At 46.1% G+C, this 16405-nt stretch overlaps 1 protein-coding gene across 1 annotated transcript in view; it reads left to right on the top strand.

Annotated features, from left to right (window-relative positions):
* Positions 1–16405, top strand: part of Col4a4 (collagen type IV alpha 4 chain) — a 118575-nt gene that overhangs the window by 18119 nt on the left and 84051 nt on the right. The window contains 1 exon segment of the mRNA XM_032901460.1: positions 3156–3233. Coding sequence (XP_032757351.1) covers positions 3156–3233 — 78 coding nt within the window.

Raw genomic sequence — 16405 nt, 5'->3', positions numbered from 1 at the left:
CCTTTGCTATCACGGCATCGAATCTACTGACTCCACTTTTGTCACTGCTATTTTGGTTATTTCACTGAGCACAATAATGAATTCTGACCTTAAATGAATCCAAGTACTCAGGGCCTGGGCATTTAACTCTTAATGCTTCAGGATTTTGAACTCCTACATTCACAGATAACAACTTTAATCAAAAGTCAAGAGTCATATACTTCATAAATTTCAAGCTCACTTATGTGTGTCTTATATAGTGTGTGTATAGGTTCACACACATGTATAGGGAGGTCAGAGGTCAACATTGAGCGTGTTTTTCTATTGCTCCCCACCATTAATTGAGACAGAGTTTCTTGTGCTTGTGGAGCTCACAAATTCATCCATACCTGGCCAGCAAATCCCAGGGGGTTCTCCTGCCTTTTCCTTCTCAGCATTGGGATTACAGACATGCAATGCTGTGCCCAACTGTGTGTGTGGTTGACAGAGTACACTAGAAATCAAATACTCATGGTCACATGGTAGGCACTTTACAGATTGAGCCCCTTAAGCCCTCAAGTTCTTCAAAACTTTTCATTTAATGCTTAAGGATATTTTCTCTTTGATTCTGCCTGAAAATGTTCCTGCCTGTCTTAGTCAGTGAAGAGACACCATAACCACAGCAACTCTTATAAAGGAAAACACTTAGCTGGGGCTGGCTTACAGTTCAGAGGTTCAGTTCATTATCATCATGGTGGGAAGCACAGTGGTGTGCAGGCAGACGTGGTGCTGGAGAGGGAGCTGAGAGCTCTACATCTGGATTGGCAGGCAGCAGGAAGAGAGGGTGACTGGGCCTGGCTTGAGCGTCTGAGACCTCAAAGCCCGCCTCCAATGATGCACTTCCTCCAGCAAGGCCACGCGTCCTAATCCTTTCAAATGATGCCATTCCCTAGGAGCCTGCGGAGGCCATTTTCATTTAAACTACCATGCTGCCCTTTAAAGGAAGGTTAGACTGAGTGAATAAAAAACCAAACAAACGTTTAAGTAGACCCTTTGGCTTTTTTCACCCTCACTGACATTTGTGCACATAGGCATGTATTTGTGTGTGCTTATGAATGTGTCTATATGTACTATACATACTAACTTGTGTTGCATCTACTTACCAGTCTTTCACCAGGATCATAGCTATTGGCTTAGTCTCTCTCTCCCTCTCTCTCTCTCTCTCTCTGTCTCTCTCTGTGACTCTGTGTCTCTTCTCTCTGTGTCTCTTCTCTGTCTCTCTCTTTCTGTCTCTCTCTGTCTCTCTCTGTTTCTCTCTGTCTCTCTGTCTCTGTCTCTCTCTTTCCTCTCTGTCTCTGTCTCTGTCTCTCTCTCTCTCTCTCTGTGTCTCTCTGTTTCTCTTTCTGTTTCTCTGTGTCTCTCTTTGTGTCTCTTCTCTCTCTCTCTCTCTCTCTCTCTCTCTCTCTTCCTTCCTTTCCTTTTCTTTCTTTTTTGACAATGCATCATGTATCCTCGGTTGGACTTGAACTTGCCCTGACCTCCTGGCCTGCGCCTCCTGAATGTTGCGGTTATATGGGGAACACTTCTCTATTTCTTTCATTTCACATTAATTTATGCTCATTGCCTTTATTATACAAATAGGCAAGGTTAGAATAGGCAAAGCTTATCTCTGCTGCATCTTGGTAATCGTATTTCTGCTCGGAGCTCTAGCATCCAACTAATTCCCCTTTCCCATCTGAGCCACAGCCTCAGTGGTGACTGAAAGTAAACGCTTGGAGGTGGCTGATGATTGTAAACTCTACAGGTGGAGCTGGGATTTCTTAGACTACACTTGGTACTGAAGTGGCTGATATATACAGTGTGTGCATACAGTACATGCACATGTGTATCTGTGTGTGTTTGTGTCTGTGTATGTATCTCTGTGTGTATGTATCTCTGTGTATATATGACTCTGTGTGTGTGTGTCTGTGTGTGTGTATACAGTGTGTATACAATGTGTGCATACAGTACATGCACATGTGTTTCTATGTGTGTTTGTGTCTCTCTCTGTGCATGTGTCTCTGTATTTGTGTGTAGCTCTCTCTCTCTGTGTGTGTGTGTGTGTGTGTGTGTGTGTGTGTGTGTGTGTGTGTGTGTATTTAAAGCAGGGAAGAGGCCAAATGACTCAGATTCAGGAGAGTCTGACTGAGGGACACATTAGACTCCCAACAGTTTCCAACCTTTCTAATTCTGCAACCCTTTAATTCAGTTCCTCATACTGTGGTGATCCCCCCTCAATCGTGAAATTATTTCCGTTGCTACTTCATAACTGTAGTTTTGCTATGGTTAAGCATTGTAATGTAAATATCTCATATTCAGATTATCTAATATGTGACTCACAGGTTGAAAACCACAGCATTAGAGGAACCCATCTTGGAGAACCACCAAATTGCAGGAAGGAAAAAATTAAATCCAAACTGAAAGACTTTTTCTGGAGAATTACCTTAGGAAGGATTTGTCTGGTGAGGGTCACCTATCCTGGCTGATCTGGGAGGCACAGCAAGGAGGCCACAGGGAGGAAGCCAAGCTTATCATTGAGAATAGACTCTTGTCTGTGCATAGCTTTCCTAACCGCACCACTTACAAACACCTCCTGACTGCTCACAGCTTACTAACGCAGTCTTCATAGGAGACGAAGGCTCTAGATGATTCTGCCTCTGCTGCTTTTGAAAGGCTCCTTTTTTTCTCCAGTGACCTCTGTATTTCAGGGTCTGACCCCCCTAAGATTGATTACCCTGCCACCCACCGAGCAGGGGCTCTGCCTTGGTTTTTTATCTCCCCAGCAAATAGTTTTATTTTCCAAACAATTTTATTGAAATGTGCCAAGATACATGGGCAACACAAATGTATAACAGGAAAAAAAAAAAAAAAAAAAACAACCCACACGCACGGTCATTTTAAAAAAGTGAAGGTTCCCTTTTACTAGTCAGAACTAATCTGCCGCCAGGTGTGATGGTGACTCTGTGAAGCTGAGGCAGGAGGATCAAAAGTTTAAGTGCACCCTGGCTACATTGTCTCAAGCTAAGTTAATTAGCATTTGCTTTTCCTGGATCCAAGGTAAGAAAGTTTGAACATGTTGGGCTTGTTTTATTGTATATGCAAGGAACTTGACTAATCCTTAAGGCTTAATATACTGAACAAGTGACTTCGTTTTCCAGAGCAGCAAGAAATATGGCAGCCCCTGTGGAGGAAGAAACTGCTCTGTCTGCCAGTGTTTCCCTGAAAAGGGATCTCGGGTGAGTGAAACAGAGGTCAAGACTGACAGTGTGCCTGGGGTCCGAGCCGTTCTGAGTATTTAGCCTTCCGTATCCTCCCGTCCTCTGCCTGACTTGTGAGCCTACAGTGTTGTCTATTACAGACTCTCCATGTTCTTAGAGAGGGCTGCCATGAATTGAGACTCAGTGAAGCTGGAGAGAGAAGACAACCTGGGCTGTGCAGTTCACTTGTGTTTTATACAGCACTAGTGTCATGGCTCCCCAGGAAAGCCCCAGTAGGCTGTCATAGTGGGTTGCCTTGTCCAAGGTTTATGGCGTATCGGTATTTTAAAGGCTCTGAGAAGTGTGTGAAGAAGAAGAAAAAACCTTTAACTTGGTTTCAAGTCATCTTTCCAGACACTTGACCACGGTGCCCTTTCCTGGAGAGCACCCTAAAGAAGTTTAATATTCCAGCTAAGGCAACAGTTCTATGTCGCATGGTCCATGTTTGCCTGGACTGCTCTATGTGCTCAAAACGCCTTATCTAGCTCTCTGGTTCTTCATCTGACGTGTCCAATTCTGCTGTGCAGAGGACGGAGCCCGAGGCCAGTTTCTAGTTCAAAGGCCCCCGGGAATAGTTCTGTTGGCAACTATCTATTTGGTAAGGTGTGGGGACCACGTTGGTCACTACCTTTTGGGAACTCACACACAGGTCCCTGCGCTCTGGTAGCTACAATAAACAGCTCGTTCATTCATGAATACTGAGGCTTGGATGAGGCGACTCTTAGATTCAGAATCCTGCCATAATTTTTGTAGAGGTATACTGAAATATCACTGTTTACACCTTAAATACACATAATTGTGTATCAGTTAAAAGTGGGGAGGGAAAGACCACTGTGGAAATATTCCCCACAGACTGGCAAGAAAGGTTAAGGTTGGTCGTCTTTCTTAAGCTTTGGATCATTCTGAGGTTAAAATACAATGATTTTTTTTAACTAAATAGTGTTCAGGCTGCTGAAACTATATAGTACACTGGGGACCTGTCTTAGTCAGGGTTACTATTGCTGCAATGAAACACCATGACCAAAAAGCAACCTGGGGAGGAAAGGACTTACTCAGCTGACACTTCCACATTTCTAATCATCACTAAAGGAAGTCAGGACAGGAACTCAAGCAGGGCAGGAACCTGAAGGCAGGAGCTGATGCAGAGGCCATGGAGGGGTGCTGTTGACTGGCTTGTTTCCCATGGCTTGCTCAGCTTGCTTTCTGATAGAACCCAGGACCACCAGCCACCATGGGATTGACCCCTACCATTGGTCACTAATTGAAAAAAAAGCCTTACAGCTGGATCTAATGCAGGTGTTTCTTCAACTGAGGCTCTTCCTCTCTGTGGAACCTTACACACAAAACCAGGCAGTACAGGGTCTGGGTTAACTTAAATCTGTTTCTCACAGTTCTGGAGGCTGGGGAGCCAAATTCAAGGTGATCACAAAGCGTGTGGCTACTGAGAGCCATTTCCTGGCTTGAGGATAGTGCCCTTCAGGGGTGGAGAGAAAGAGAGAAAACTCTCTAGGATCTTCTCAGAAGGACTTGGTGGTGGTGATCAAGTCAACTCATCTCTTACTCTTGGAGACTCATCTCCTACTCTTGACACACTGGAGCTTGGGATTTCAACACATGAACAGGGGACCTAAAGAAACATTCAGTCCAAACACCGTCCATATCAACCCTACTGGGCTAGGCATGACACTCAAAGTGCATGCTTGACCAGTAGTTAGTCTTCAGGGCAAAACATTTCCTTCTTCCCACTTCATGGATTCATCGCTGTATCCATGTGTCTTTAGAAATCTCAGTCCCCTTAGTTCTGCGTTTCCTTGCTGGGGGGATCTTTTTGTTTCACCCATCTTTCTAGGGACACTTGACAGTGGAGACAAGTTTTAGTCGTCACAGCTGGGTGGAAGGAGCTACTGGTGTCTAGTGGGCAGAGGTCAATGGTATAGTTCAGCGTCTTGTAGTACAGGATACATTTACACCAGAGTCCCCAGCATCAACAGACTAGAGAAGGCCTGTTCTTACCGCCACAGCTCTGTGGGGTGTGTGTGATTATTTGTGTTTCCATCTGATGGTGTAAGGAGCCCAAATCAGAGCCAGAAACCACATCCAGGTGCCTGGCCTCACCTCCAGCACTTGCTCCACCGGCATGGAAAGGTTATTACACGTAGGTTCCAACACCTGGGTCTACTGTCGCTGTGTGAGCTCAAGTGAGCCCTTCCTGAGACCCAGCCCTTACATTTACTACCTGGATCCTGCTTCCTTTCCTTGAGCTTCCCCACGAGCACAGGCCAATGACTGTGTACAGAGTGTGCTTTTTGGCCTCCGAGGCTGTCTGTGGATTGCCAGGGTTCCCGAAGCTGAGCTTTTCTCTTCTACGTGTGTGTCCCTGGTACTGGGTGGCCAAAGGGACTGTGTGTGCAGCCCTAGCAACCTCCACCTTTCCTGATGGCTTGGATCTCCCTGTGAGGGCCACAGGTGGGGGTGTCATTTTCCAGCAGAGAATGTGGGAGGAAGACCATATGCCACTGGGAGGGGGTGGAGATGTGGGCCCTCAGTCCTAGGATCCAGCCAGCTTTCACTACAGTGGCAGCTCCAGGTGGACTGTTGACTAATAATAATGAGCTGACATGGAATCCAGGGGCTGGAGGTGTCTCCCTGAGGCTACTCAGCCCATTTAGGGAAAAGCTGGTGACTCTAAGAAGGAAGTTAGTCCTTTTTATTACTGTTTATTCCTTGATAACACAAGATGAATTCTGGTCATTTTAAACCACCATGACCCTCTACCACTCCCCACATTCCTAACTGAAAATTTTTTTCTTTCTTTTCTTTTTTTCTTCTTCTCAGCAAGTCTCCTCTTCCTCTTCCTTCTTCCTTCTTCTTCTTCCTCCCTCCCTCCCTCCCCCTCTCTTGTCTTCCCCCACCGTGTGTGTGTGTGTGTGTGTGTGTGTGTGTGTGTGTGTGTGTGTGTGTGTGTGTGGTGTGAATCATGTGGGACTCATTGTGTTTATTAGGGTTGCTTGTATGAGCATGTGTGGAAAGCTGTTACCAAGGCAGTGTCACCTCCTCTGTGAATACAGCACAGAAGAAAGTGACACCTCCCCTATAACTGTTAGTTGCCACCGGTTCCTTACAGAGGAGCAGTGGTGGCATCATGACCCCTTCCCCATCCTTGGTCAGCAACCTGTACCAAGCACTTAGATTTTCACCTTACAGCTATGACTTCAGGAGAAACATTATCCATCCATGCAGGGGGTTAAAGCAATTCTTGACAAGCAAAGCTAGCTTCTTGTGAATAGCTGTGATTAGCTTGTTGTCTGAGTCTGGAGCTATAGTGAGGTAAAGCAGGGACAGATACATGTAGTGGCCCAGCATCCTCTCTCCATCAGTTTGAGTATGGCTGTGCCTAAACTCCGTCATTAGCTCCCAAGGGTCGTGTAAACAGCCCCTGGACTCACAGTGCACACATTAGAGGGACAAGCTGTTGCTTGTTGGCTTCCCCTTTGGAATAGGTGTGCTCCATTGCACTGATTTGAGCAAGTAAGAAGTCTGCATACATCAGTCAATAGATTAAAACCCAGACTCTAGCCAAGAGAGAATTCAGAAGCCTCTGCTGTGGCCACTGTGGATCCACAAGGTGACTGTTTCCAAGAGAGAAGAACACAGTTAACCGTGAGTCTCTCCTCTGCCCCTAGACTTCCCATCTCACACTGGCACTGCTAGGAAGTGAGTAAGCTCTCATAGTTCAAATCCCCGTGACCTGCAAATGTGGCCAGAGATGAACATCTTCAGAGCAGGTCAACTTTGACCACAGTGGCACTAGGAACTTTCCAGTGGTGTTAGGGTCAGGGTAAGAGATAGGAGTGTCCCCTAGCTGGCTGGCTTGCAGACTCAAGCATAATCTCAGAGAGAAAGGTTGGTCTAGAAGATTAAACCTATTCCTCTGGGTGGGGGTATCCCTTGGCTATAGGATGTCAGGTGTGACTATATAGCTACTGACTCACTCCCCTACATAATCTATGATGCTTCTCCACCTCCTCTCCACACTAGCTGTTAACCTCTCTGTAAGGAGGTGAGATAGCCTTGGGTAGGATACCTTAGTCTTTGTTAGTCTCCAGGGAAGCAGCTCTGTGTAGTCAGTGGTTGTCTGTGTATAATATGAAGCCATGTTCTTATGAACCAGACTGGACCTTTTATGAGTTCTGGGTTAGTGACTAAGAGCTGTATATAATTTTTTCATTAATTTGTTTATTTATTCACTTTACATCCCAATCTTGCAAATACTTCCTCCATTATCTCTTCCCCTTATCCTTACAGAAGGGGAAGCCCCATTTGGGTACCATCCCACCCTGGAACACCAAGTTGCAGCAGGACTAAGCTCATCCTCTCCCCCGAGGATCAACCAGGCTGTCCAGCTAGGGGAAGGGGATCCAATGGCAGGGAACAGTCAGAGACAGACCCACTCCTGTTGTTAGGGAACCCACATGAAGACCAAGCTTCACATCTGCTACACATATGTTGGAGGCCTAGGTCCAGCCCCTGCATACTCTTTGGTTGATGGTTCAGTTTCTGTGAGCCCCATGGGCCCAGGTTTGATGATTCTATAGGTCTTCTTGTGGTGTCCTTGACCCTTCTGGCTCCCTCAATCCTATCCCCCACTCTTCCACAAGACTCTCTGAGCTCCACCTGATGCTGGCCGTGGGTCTCTTCATCCGTTCCCATTAACTGCTGGATGAAGCCTCTCAGAAGACAGTTATGCTAGGCTCCTGTCTGCAAGCATAGCAGAGTATCATTGATAATGTCAGGGGTTGGCTCTCTCCCATAAGATGGTTCTCAAGTTGGACCAAGTCATTGGCTGGCCGTTCCCTCAATCTCTGCCCCATCTTTATCCCTGCATATCTTGTAGGCAGGACAAATTTTGGGTCGAAGGTTTTATGGGTGGGTTGATGTCCCACTCCCTTCACTGGAAGTCCTGCCTGGCTACTGGAGTCTCAGCTAGGGTCCCCATAGACTCCTGGGGACCTCCCTTGTCCCATGTCTCTGCTAGTCCATAGAGGGATAATATTAATAATTTAATCTTCCTGTAGCTTATTTAAAAATAGGTGAATGTATTTTATCATCTGAGGAAGTGAAACAGCCATGAAACCAACAAAGCTCTATGATGTGGTTTTCTGTATGGCGTCAAATGCCTTTAAATTCAGCCCATCTTCAAGGTTTTAGTTTGGAACCCAGATCAAATATTAATGAGTCTCTCTTTCCTTTGGGATTATAGATCCCTGACTATGCTTAGTACAATAGAGCCCTGTGCTCTCACTCACCCAGCCCTTATACTTTATCAACCTGCATCCTGTGATTAAAAAAAGTAGGATTTACTTGGGGAATTTCAATTTTTCTTAGTCTTTCTCATGCTACTAATTTGCACGCACAGATCTAACTTTCAGACTCTATCCCTCACACAGCTGCATTTAGGACACTAACTTCAGCCAGACAAATGGTTCCACGAAACAATTTTATGTCTCCAAATTCTCAGTAGTCAATAAGGTTCTCTTTCTTTGAAACACCACCCGGTGACAACTGAAGGTGGCTAAAACCAGTCTGTCATCCACTCCTTGGCTTTGGAGCTGCTTTCTTGCCCTGTTTCACCCTGTTCCTCCAAGGACTCGATGTCTTATTACTAGACAATTCTCTGATTAGTGATATGTATGATGCACTTTAAGGGACAGCAGGTAACCTGAGGTCAGATAGATAGACGTGAGGTGTGGGACCACACCTTTGTCCTACAGAAGCAGGGAAATTCAGAATTGTTTTGAGGGTAGTGCCCTACTGTTAGCATGTATTTTCTGGTGGATTCCAGCTGTCAGGCTGCAGGTTGCCATGCTGGCTTAGGCTGTTCAAGTGTTTATTTCAGAAATGCTAACATGGTTTTTGAACACCAGAACACTTGCGGAAGCTGACGGGACACATTTCCAGGTTGGAATTTGCTTCATCTTGGGGTTGAGTATCTCTGAGAAGGGTTTTGGGGGGTCTGTGGTTATCAGAGCTCTGGCCTATCTACAGTGTGGCCGCAGTTGGCATCTATATGAAGAATTGCTGCAGGTTACTAACATCAGTCTGGGATGCCAGCAAATCCCCTTGACACCTAGCATTTGTGTATATGGGAGAAGGGAACAGACTAGTTGCCTCCCACACTCTACAGTGTGCCACATGTTCCCCATCCCTTCAGGGGTACACGTGGCTCTAACATAACAGGACTTCCTGCGGGACTCAGGTGTAGTGTGTGTTTGATGGTGGGTTCCACGTTTCTGCTTACATCCTTCATCTCCTTCAGTGCAGTGATTTTCAGGGGAGCTTTAGGTCTCCCTGTGAGGAGTTCAAGTGCTAATTTGGTCACTTGGTTGTGCTGTCTTAACTGCAATTAATAGTAATAGTGTTGCTTTTTCATTTGTTGGACAAATAACCATCAAATAAATACTTGTCAGGCAGAGGGCAAGACCACGTGATAAAGAAGAAAGTCCCTGTGACTGGGAAGTTTCACTGTCCTTAGGAGAAACCGACGTGCCTTATGGGATAGAGGATACTACAAAGGCTCTTGCTTCTCCCTGGGTGGCTAAGTTGGTGTCCTGGGCTGGCCTTGCCTAGAAGCACGTGGATGACAGACACAGGGTACTGGATATGCCCTTGAGTTTGGACTTACTGGAGTTGGAGGGCAGCCAGCCCCAGCATGGAGGAAGAGTCACATTAACACCCACAGCTTCTGTGACAAATTAGCACATGCTCAATGGCTTGCGGCAACAGAAGTGCGTGCTTCCACAAATGCTTCAGACCAGATGTTCAAAGGCAAGGGACGGGCGCTGCCAGGATCCAGCTGGAGAATCTGCTCCAACCTCTGTGTTTCTCCCCCTGGTCCTAGACGCATTACACCAGCTTCTTTCACGTTGCTTTATTCTTTGCTTTATTCTCAGTGGTGTCGAATCTCACCCTCACATAAGGAGGCAGACATGGGAGGGCATTTAGAACTGCCCTTGGGCAACCTATGATAACTGAGTTCAGGATAAGATCCTAACAGCATTTCATCTCTCGTCATCTTATGCCCATAGTAGGGTTAGGGACAGTGGGGTCAAGACTCTGGGGAAGACAGGGTGTTATTAGGAAAGCCTGCTAACAGGCTACTACACCAGCCAGATGAGGAGTCACAGAGTCTTAACAAGGAGTAGATATGGAGGTAGGTGGGTAGGCTCAGAAATATTCTCAAGGCTAGCTTGACTGCAGAAGGAGGCTCCTGGGAGCTGTTGAGCAAGTGCTCAGGGGTGCTATCCCCCAAATGAAGGTGTAGATAGTGTGGAGTGACAGATATTTCCAGAACCACATTTGAGGGAATGGCACAGGTCCAGCTCTGAACTCGTATAGCATGAGGTCCCCTGCATATGTAGAAGGTATTGAGGAGAAGTTGGCTGAAAGGGGCTGGGGTAATTGTTTGACTGTGGATACAGAGTGCTCCATGGAAATACAGAGTCTCCCCCATCAAGAGAAGGTAAGAAGGGGTCAAGGCATCCCACTGGAGCTCCAGGGTCACCCCCACCCACAGGAGAAAGAGGAACCATACAAGACACAGCGGGGATAAAATCACATAGAGCTAGGGAGAGGTGGAAAGGAGGGAAGGAGGGAAAAATCAAGGAGCAGAGTGCAAAGAACCCTACCTGGTGTCCTAGGTCCCCACAGCACATAGATAATGTCACGGCGTTCCCAGCACAAAACGGGAAAACTGTTCATTAGGGACTGCTCCAAGAGGTGACCCTGTTGTCCAAATGGCTAAATGTCCTTTGTTTCTCTGTGCAGGGTTTTCCCACTGTACCTGCATATTGCCTCTGGAGAGCATAACTAAAGTCCCTGATGCGGACTGATCACCATGCCAGTTGTTAACAGACGAGGCAATCTTAGGTTGCAAGAACATTCTTTGCTACTGCACTCCAAGATCCTTGGACAGTTCACCACCTTTTCATTCTTTGGTTTTAAAACACTTCCTGATGTCCAGATCCCTCTTTTCCCCAACAGTGTGGGGGGGATTCTGAAGGTGCTCTGTGCCTAAAGGATGCCAACTTCACATGCTGGGCAGTGTCAGAGTGTTTGTGATATTGCAGTGACACCTAGTGGCATCTTCTCTGAATTACATTTCAGCATTTAAAAGTGGGACATTAAAGGGAACTATAATATCAGGATAAATAAATGCAGCAAAGGGAGAGGTGTCTCAGACACAACGTTTATCTGTAAAATTCAGTTCCAGAAGGAGTCATTAATCATGAGCACACACTTAATATTTGTACTGTGTGAGACAGTAGCCAAGGGCCTGGGAATGGATCTCTGATCCCAAAGACATTCTAAAGACATTCTTAATATCTGCTTAAGCACAAAACATTAATGAAACGAAGGAGGTGAATCTGTCTGCTATTGTCAGACAGCAATGATGGTTTGAGGAAAGCGAGGTTGGCGAGGTCTGGAATGGAAAGCAAGCAGATACCTTGAGACCAGAAGGTCTGAGTTTCAGAGCTCTACTTCCCCGGGGCCTGTCTGTGTGGCCTCAAGCACATTGCCTGAGGAAGCACACGAGGGCGGCCTTCTGCTTCCTATTGCTGTAAAGAGCCCATGAGAAGAAAACAGAACACCAGGTTGGGTTTAGAGCAGACAGAGACTGGAACATGCAGCTTGGTTATAATGTCCCTGCCGCCAACATATTTTTAAAGATTTATTTATTTATTATATATAAGTACACGGCAGCTGTCTTCAGACGCACCAGAAGAGGGCATCAGAGCCCATTATAGATGGTTGTGAGCCACCGTGCGGTTGCTGGGAATTGAACGCAGGACCTCTGGAGGGCAGTCAGTGCTCTTAACCGCTGAGCCATCTCTCCAGTCTCATCAGCATATTTTTGATGAGAGGATGGTAGGGTTTGAGTGACAGATGAAGAAAGGCTATTGTCATTTCTGGGATACAAGTATAAATGGTGCATGAATACATGGGACACATGGACCGGCAGGTTGGGGTGGTGGGGCACAATGTGCTGTCAGAGGTTAGGCAATGACCCAAGGGAACGGCAGGCTGGAGGGAGCTAACAGCTATGTTGGGGGAGAAAACTGGGGTCAAGGGAGTGAGGGAGACTGACACTTGGATAGCCTGTGCTACAAATAATGTGATCATGACTTGGAGTTTTGCAGTAGATGTAAGACAGACATTGAGTTTAAAGGACTACATGACAGATGAGGTCATGGGAGGGAGAGACAGTGAGTCCAAAGGGATCACGGGATGCAGAATGTAGATCAGTCACCATCTGTAGGCACTGGGAAGGAGCCTGGTAGAGAGGAGCCCTACTTTGACCCCAGAGAGTGTCTAGAAGAGAGCTGGCAACCAGGGCTGGACCTAGATGATTTTGAGGCCTGCAGGAAGAGAATTCCGCAGTAAATTAGGTCAAATGTTGTTACCCAGGGAAGCTTTATAAAGAAACAGGGAGCTTGGGGAGATTCACAAGCAGACTAGAGGGCTTACCTGGCATTCCTCAAATGCTGTTGTCCCCTCCCCATCGTGAGTGAAGAGTACAAGTAAGGGTGGCCTGTGACTGTAACCCAGCACTGAAGCCAGGGGGCAGACATGAGCAGAGGTAAGAGAGTCCCAAGCCTTCAACACTCAGCTACATAGAGTTAGAGCCAACCTGGGCTGCAGAGTGAGACCCTGTGTCCCCAAAACTGTTGTTGTTGTTGCTGCTGCTATTGGTGGTGGTGAAGAAGAAAAGAAGGAGGAGAAAGAAGAGGGGGGGGAGGAGGAGGAGGAGGAGGAAGAGGAGGAGGAGGAGGAGGAGTGGGGGAAGGAGAAAACCCTGAAATCTCACTGCAGACAACATAGGAATTAGTGAGACCCTACACTATGCCAGTAAAGCAGTGGGAGGCAGAGGGGTCTGGAGAGGGACTGACCATCCAGGTAGGAATTCAAGGTAGCAAGGATATGGGGTTGAGTAAGTCGTGATCCTGAGGTAATTTTCTTATCTATCAGTGTGGGAACAATGTTGCACAACTTTCAGTGTTACTGGCTATATCTTATGAGGTAGCAATGGAGGGTGTGTGTGTGTGTGTGTGTGTGTGTGTGTGTGTGTGTGTGTGTGTGTGTGTGTAGAAGCCAGGACACAATCTCTGAAGCCCTTTCACCCCGTTTTTGAATAGGGTCCCTTAACTGGCGGATCTCACCAAGCAAGCAAGGGATCTGCCTGTATCCACCTCCCAACTCTGGGATTCCAAACCTATGCCTTCCCACCTCAGCTTTAAAACAGGCTCTGAGCTCAGCAGGTCCCCACGCTTGCACAGTAAGGACCTTACAGGGTGAGCCATCTCCTTCGCCCATATATATGTTTGTAGTCATCAGTTTGCAACTAAACTGCTAAAAATCACAAGGGTGCTGTGGTTTTGATCTCCCTCATGGGTTCCAGTCTCAGAGCAGCCAGGTCAGGGGCAGCCAAAAAAAAAGCTAACTTGAAACTTTGATTTGTATTCCTTAGAAAGATATAATTTTGCATCTTTTGACCATCTTCTACCTTGCAAAACAAACGTGATTGTCTTACTCTTAACTTAGTTAACCAGGGACAGAGTCCTAAAAAATGTCCTGAGCTCTGAGAGACGCTGCGAGGGCTCTGATCTCCCCCTTTGAGCAGCAGAGCCAGAAGCCTGGGCTGCTGGAAGGACGGACGCCATAACCCTTCTGATGAGCCATGTCAGCTTGGCCCTGGAGTAGAGGGAAGGAGGCGACCTGGTGGTTATACATGGTGGACCCAAAGTGATTGTCATTTGATTCTGCACCCAGTGACATCACTGTCTTACAATGAAAATCACAAACCACAGAGTCAGTTCTGCACACAGCTGTTCAATCTGAAACTCAGTTGCAGGACTCTGTGTAGAACCTAGTTTAATCATGTCATGGTTGGTGAGTGGGGATTAGGGCTTAGAATCAGGTATACATAGAAAGAGAGAGATAGAGATTCAGATACAGATAGAGATAGAGAAATATTTTATATATTTATATAAATATATATAAATTTATAAATAAATAATTTATATATAAATATTATATATATGGAAAGTCTTGGGATGATTCATTTTCTAGTTTTGAAAACTAACTTTCGTGGACTGTTACTTTTCTCTCTTCACTCCATCTATTCTACGAGAACCTTAGAGATAAGCAAGCCTCAATATTACTTACAAGGAGACCTTTTTCCCTGAACCCGTTTTTATGTGAACAGATTTAATGAAAATAGAAATTCTTTCTGTATTACCACAGATAAATTATTTAGTCTAATTGAGTGAAATGGCAGACCACCATTTCAAAGACGAACGTCTGGGGTTCTTTTTTTTTGTGAGCAGCTTTTAGACAGACTTAGTACAGTCACCCAAGGTTTAATGTGCTTCTTTTAGAAAATTTTATCGTATAATAAAATAACCAATAATATTAAAAAGCACTGAAAACGAAGTCATTAAGTTCATTTTTCAAAAGGGGACATTCCACATTTTATGTGAGTTTTCCACTTACAAAGTGGCTGTGTGGGGAGGTCGGAATCCAGGTCTAGTGGCTCAGGGCCAGCAGTTTGCTAAGACTGCAGCAGGCTGGCGAGGTGGCCCGCTGCTCAGCAGGTGGCGTGGTACTCCAGAGTACAGAGCTCCATGGAAGGGTCTCAGCACTTTACAGATGTCCTGAAAGCCTGGGGACAGTGGTTTGGGGCTACAAGGAAGTAATTGCATCCATCTTTCCTTGAGGTGGGGCAGGGCTCACCTTATTTTGTGAAACAATTTTTGTCCTCTGCAGTTATGGTCTGAGTGTGTTTTCTCTCCCCCAAACTCATGCTGGGGCTCACTCCCCAAAGTCATGTGTTAGTTGTATGAAGGGGTATTAAGAAATGTACGATTACTGTAATGCTCAGAGGTGGGGCCTCTGTCAATTGAATAGATTAGAGCATTAGAGCGGAGCTCCCATGATTGATCTGGGTGGCTAATTGAGGATGAGGAAGAAACTGCCCCCTACTCACTCACTCACTGTGTGGCATAGCTTCCTGGCCTCTGGCCAGAGCCTGAACATGGCATTTATAATTTGCTTGTACTTCCATAATTATGAGCCCAAATAAAATGTTCTGTCCTTTGTTTCATCTTTTGTTTTTGTTTGTTTTGTTTTTGTTTGTTTCGGGGGTTTTCTTCTTGGTGATACTGGAGAATAAACCTCACGTATGCCCCGTGTGTGCTCTACCATTGAGCCCCTCCTCAGCCCAGCTTCTTTCTTTATAAGTCACTCTGCCTCTGCGTGGGTTAATTGTAGTAACAAAAGGCTGACCAATCCGTCTTTCTTGCCAGCACAGCCTTGGACACCTACGTTCTGTCTCCCAGGAGGTCTCGGTTCAGTGGGTGTAGGGTTAGAGGGAGGGCACGGGTAAGAGGTTGGTGGACATGGGTGAGAGTATTCTTTGGCACCCTGGGAAGACACTTTATTTTCAAGGGCAAGGGCTGGAGGTCAGGGTGAGGCGGTCTTTCCATGGGAACTTTGAGAGACTGTCAACTTTGAGGAAGGGAGGATCCTCATCCGTGAGTATAGACCGAATGCTCATAGCTTTGAAAACAAGAGATTCCCAGGAAGGGCCAGAAGTCGGTGCGCATGCCCAGGTCAGGGCAGGGGGACCTTGGAGGAAGGTTGGCTTTCCCTCGGTAATACAAACAGCTCTTTTCTGGTCTGCTGTTTGTTTTCAAAGTATTTTTATGGTTCTTTTTCTAATCAGGACCCATTCCCACAGCATACTAAATGGAATTCCATCAGACTTACCGCGGTGTTAAACATTTCCACTCCCCCACCCCCGTTTTTGCCTCAGCAAAGTCCCATTAGCTTACTGGATTCAGGGTTGCGTGTTTGAAATGAATCACATTGAAGAGATTTATGGCCAGTTAATTGGCCGTCTCTTTCTTAGTTTCCCTTTTATGTGAGCGTTCCTCTCGCTGTGTTCTCAATAACACATTGTCGTAAAGCACTGTACTCAGAGAAGATCATTGGGAGGCGATGTACAAATTGCTTACAGGATGGAGAGGCGCTTTACTTCCAAACTTGCCATAATAGCAACTGTTTTCCGATTCTCATATTTAGGAAAGAAAGAG

This window comes from Rattus rattus, chromosome 4 (genome assembly GCF_011064425.1).
Source record: "Rattus rattus isolate New Zealand chromosome 4, Rrattus_CSIRO_v1, whole genome shotgun sequence".
Taxonomy (NCBI): domain Eukaryota; kingdom Metazoa; phylum Chordata; class Mammalia; order Rodentia; family Muridae; genus Rattus; species Rattus rattus.
Note: the sequence above shows the minus strand (reverse complement) of the source record. Positions and strands in the feature narration are given on the sequence as shown.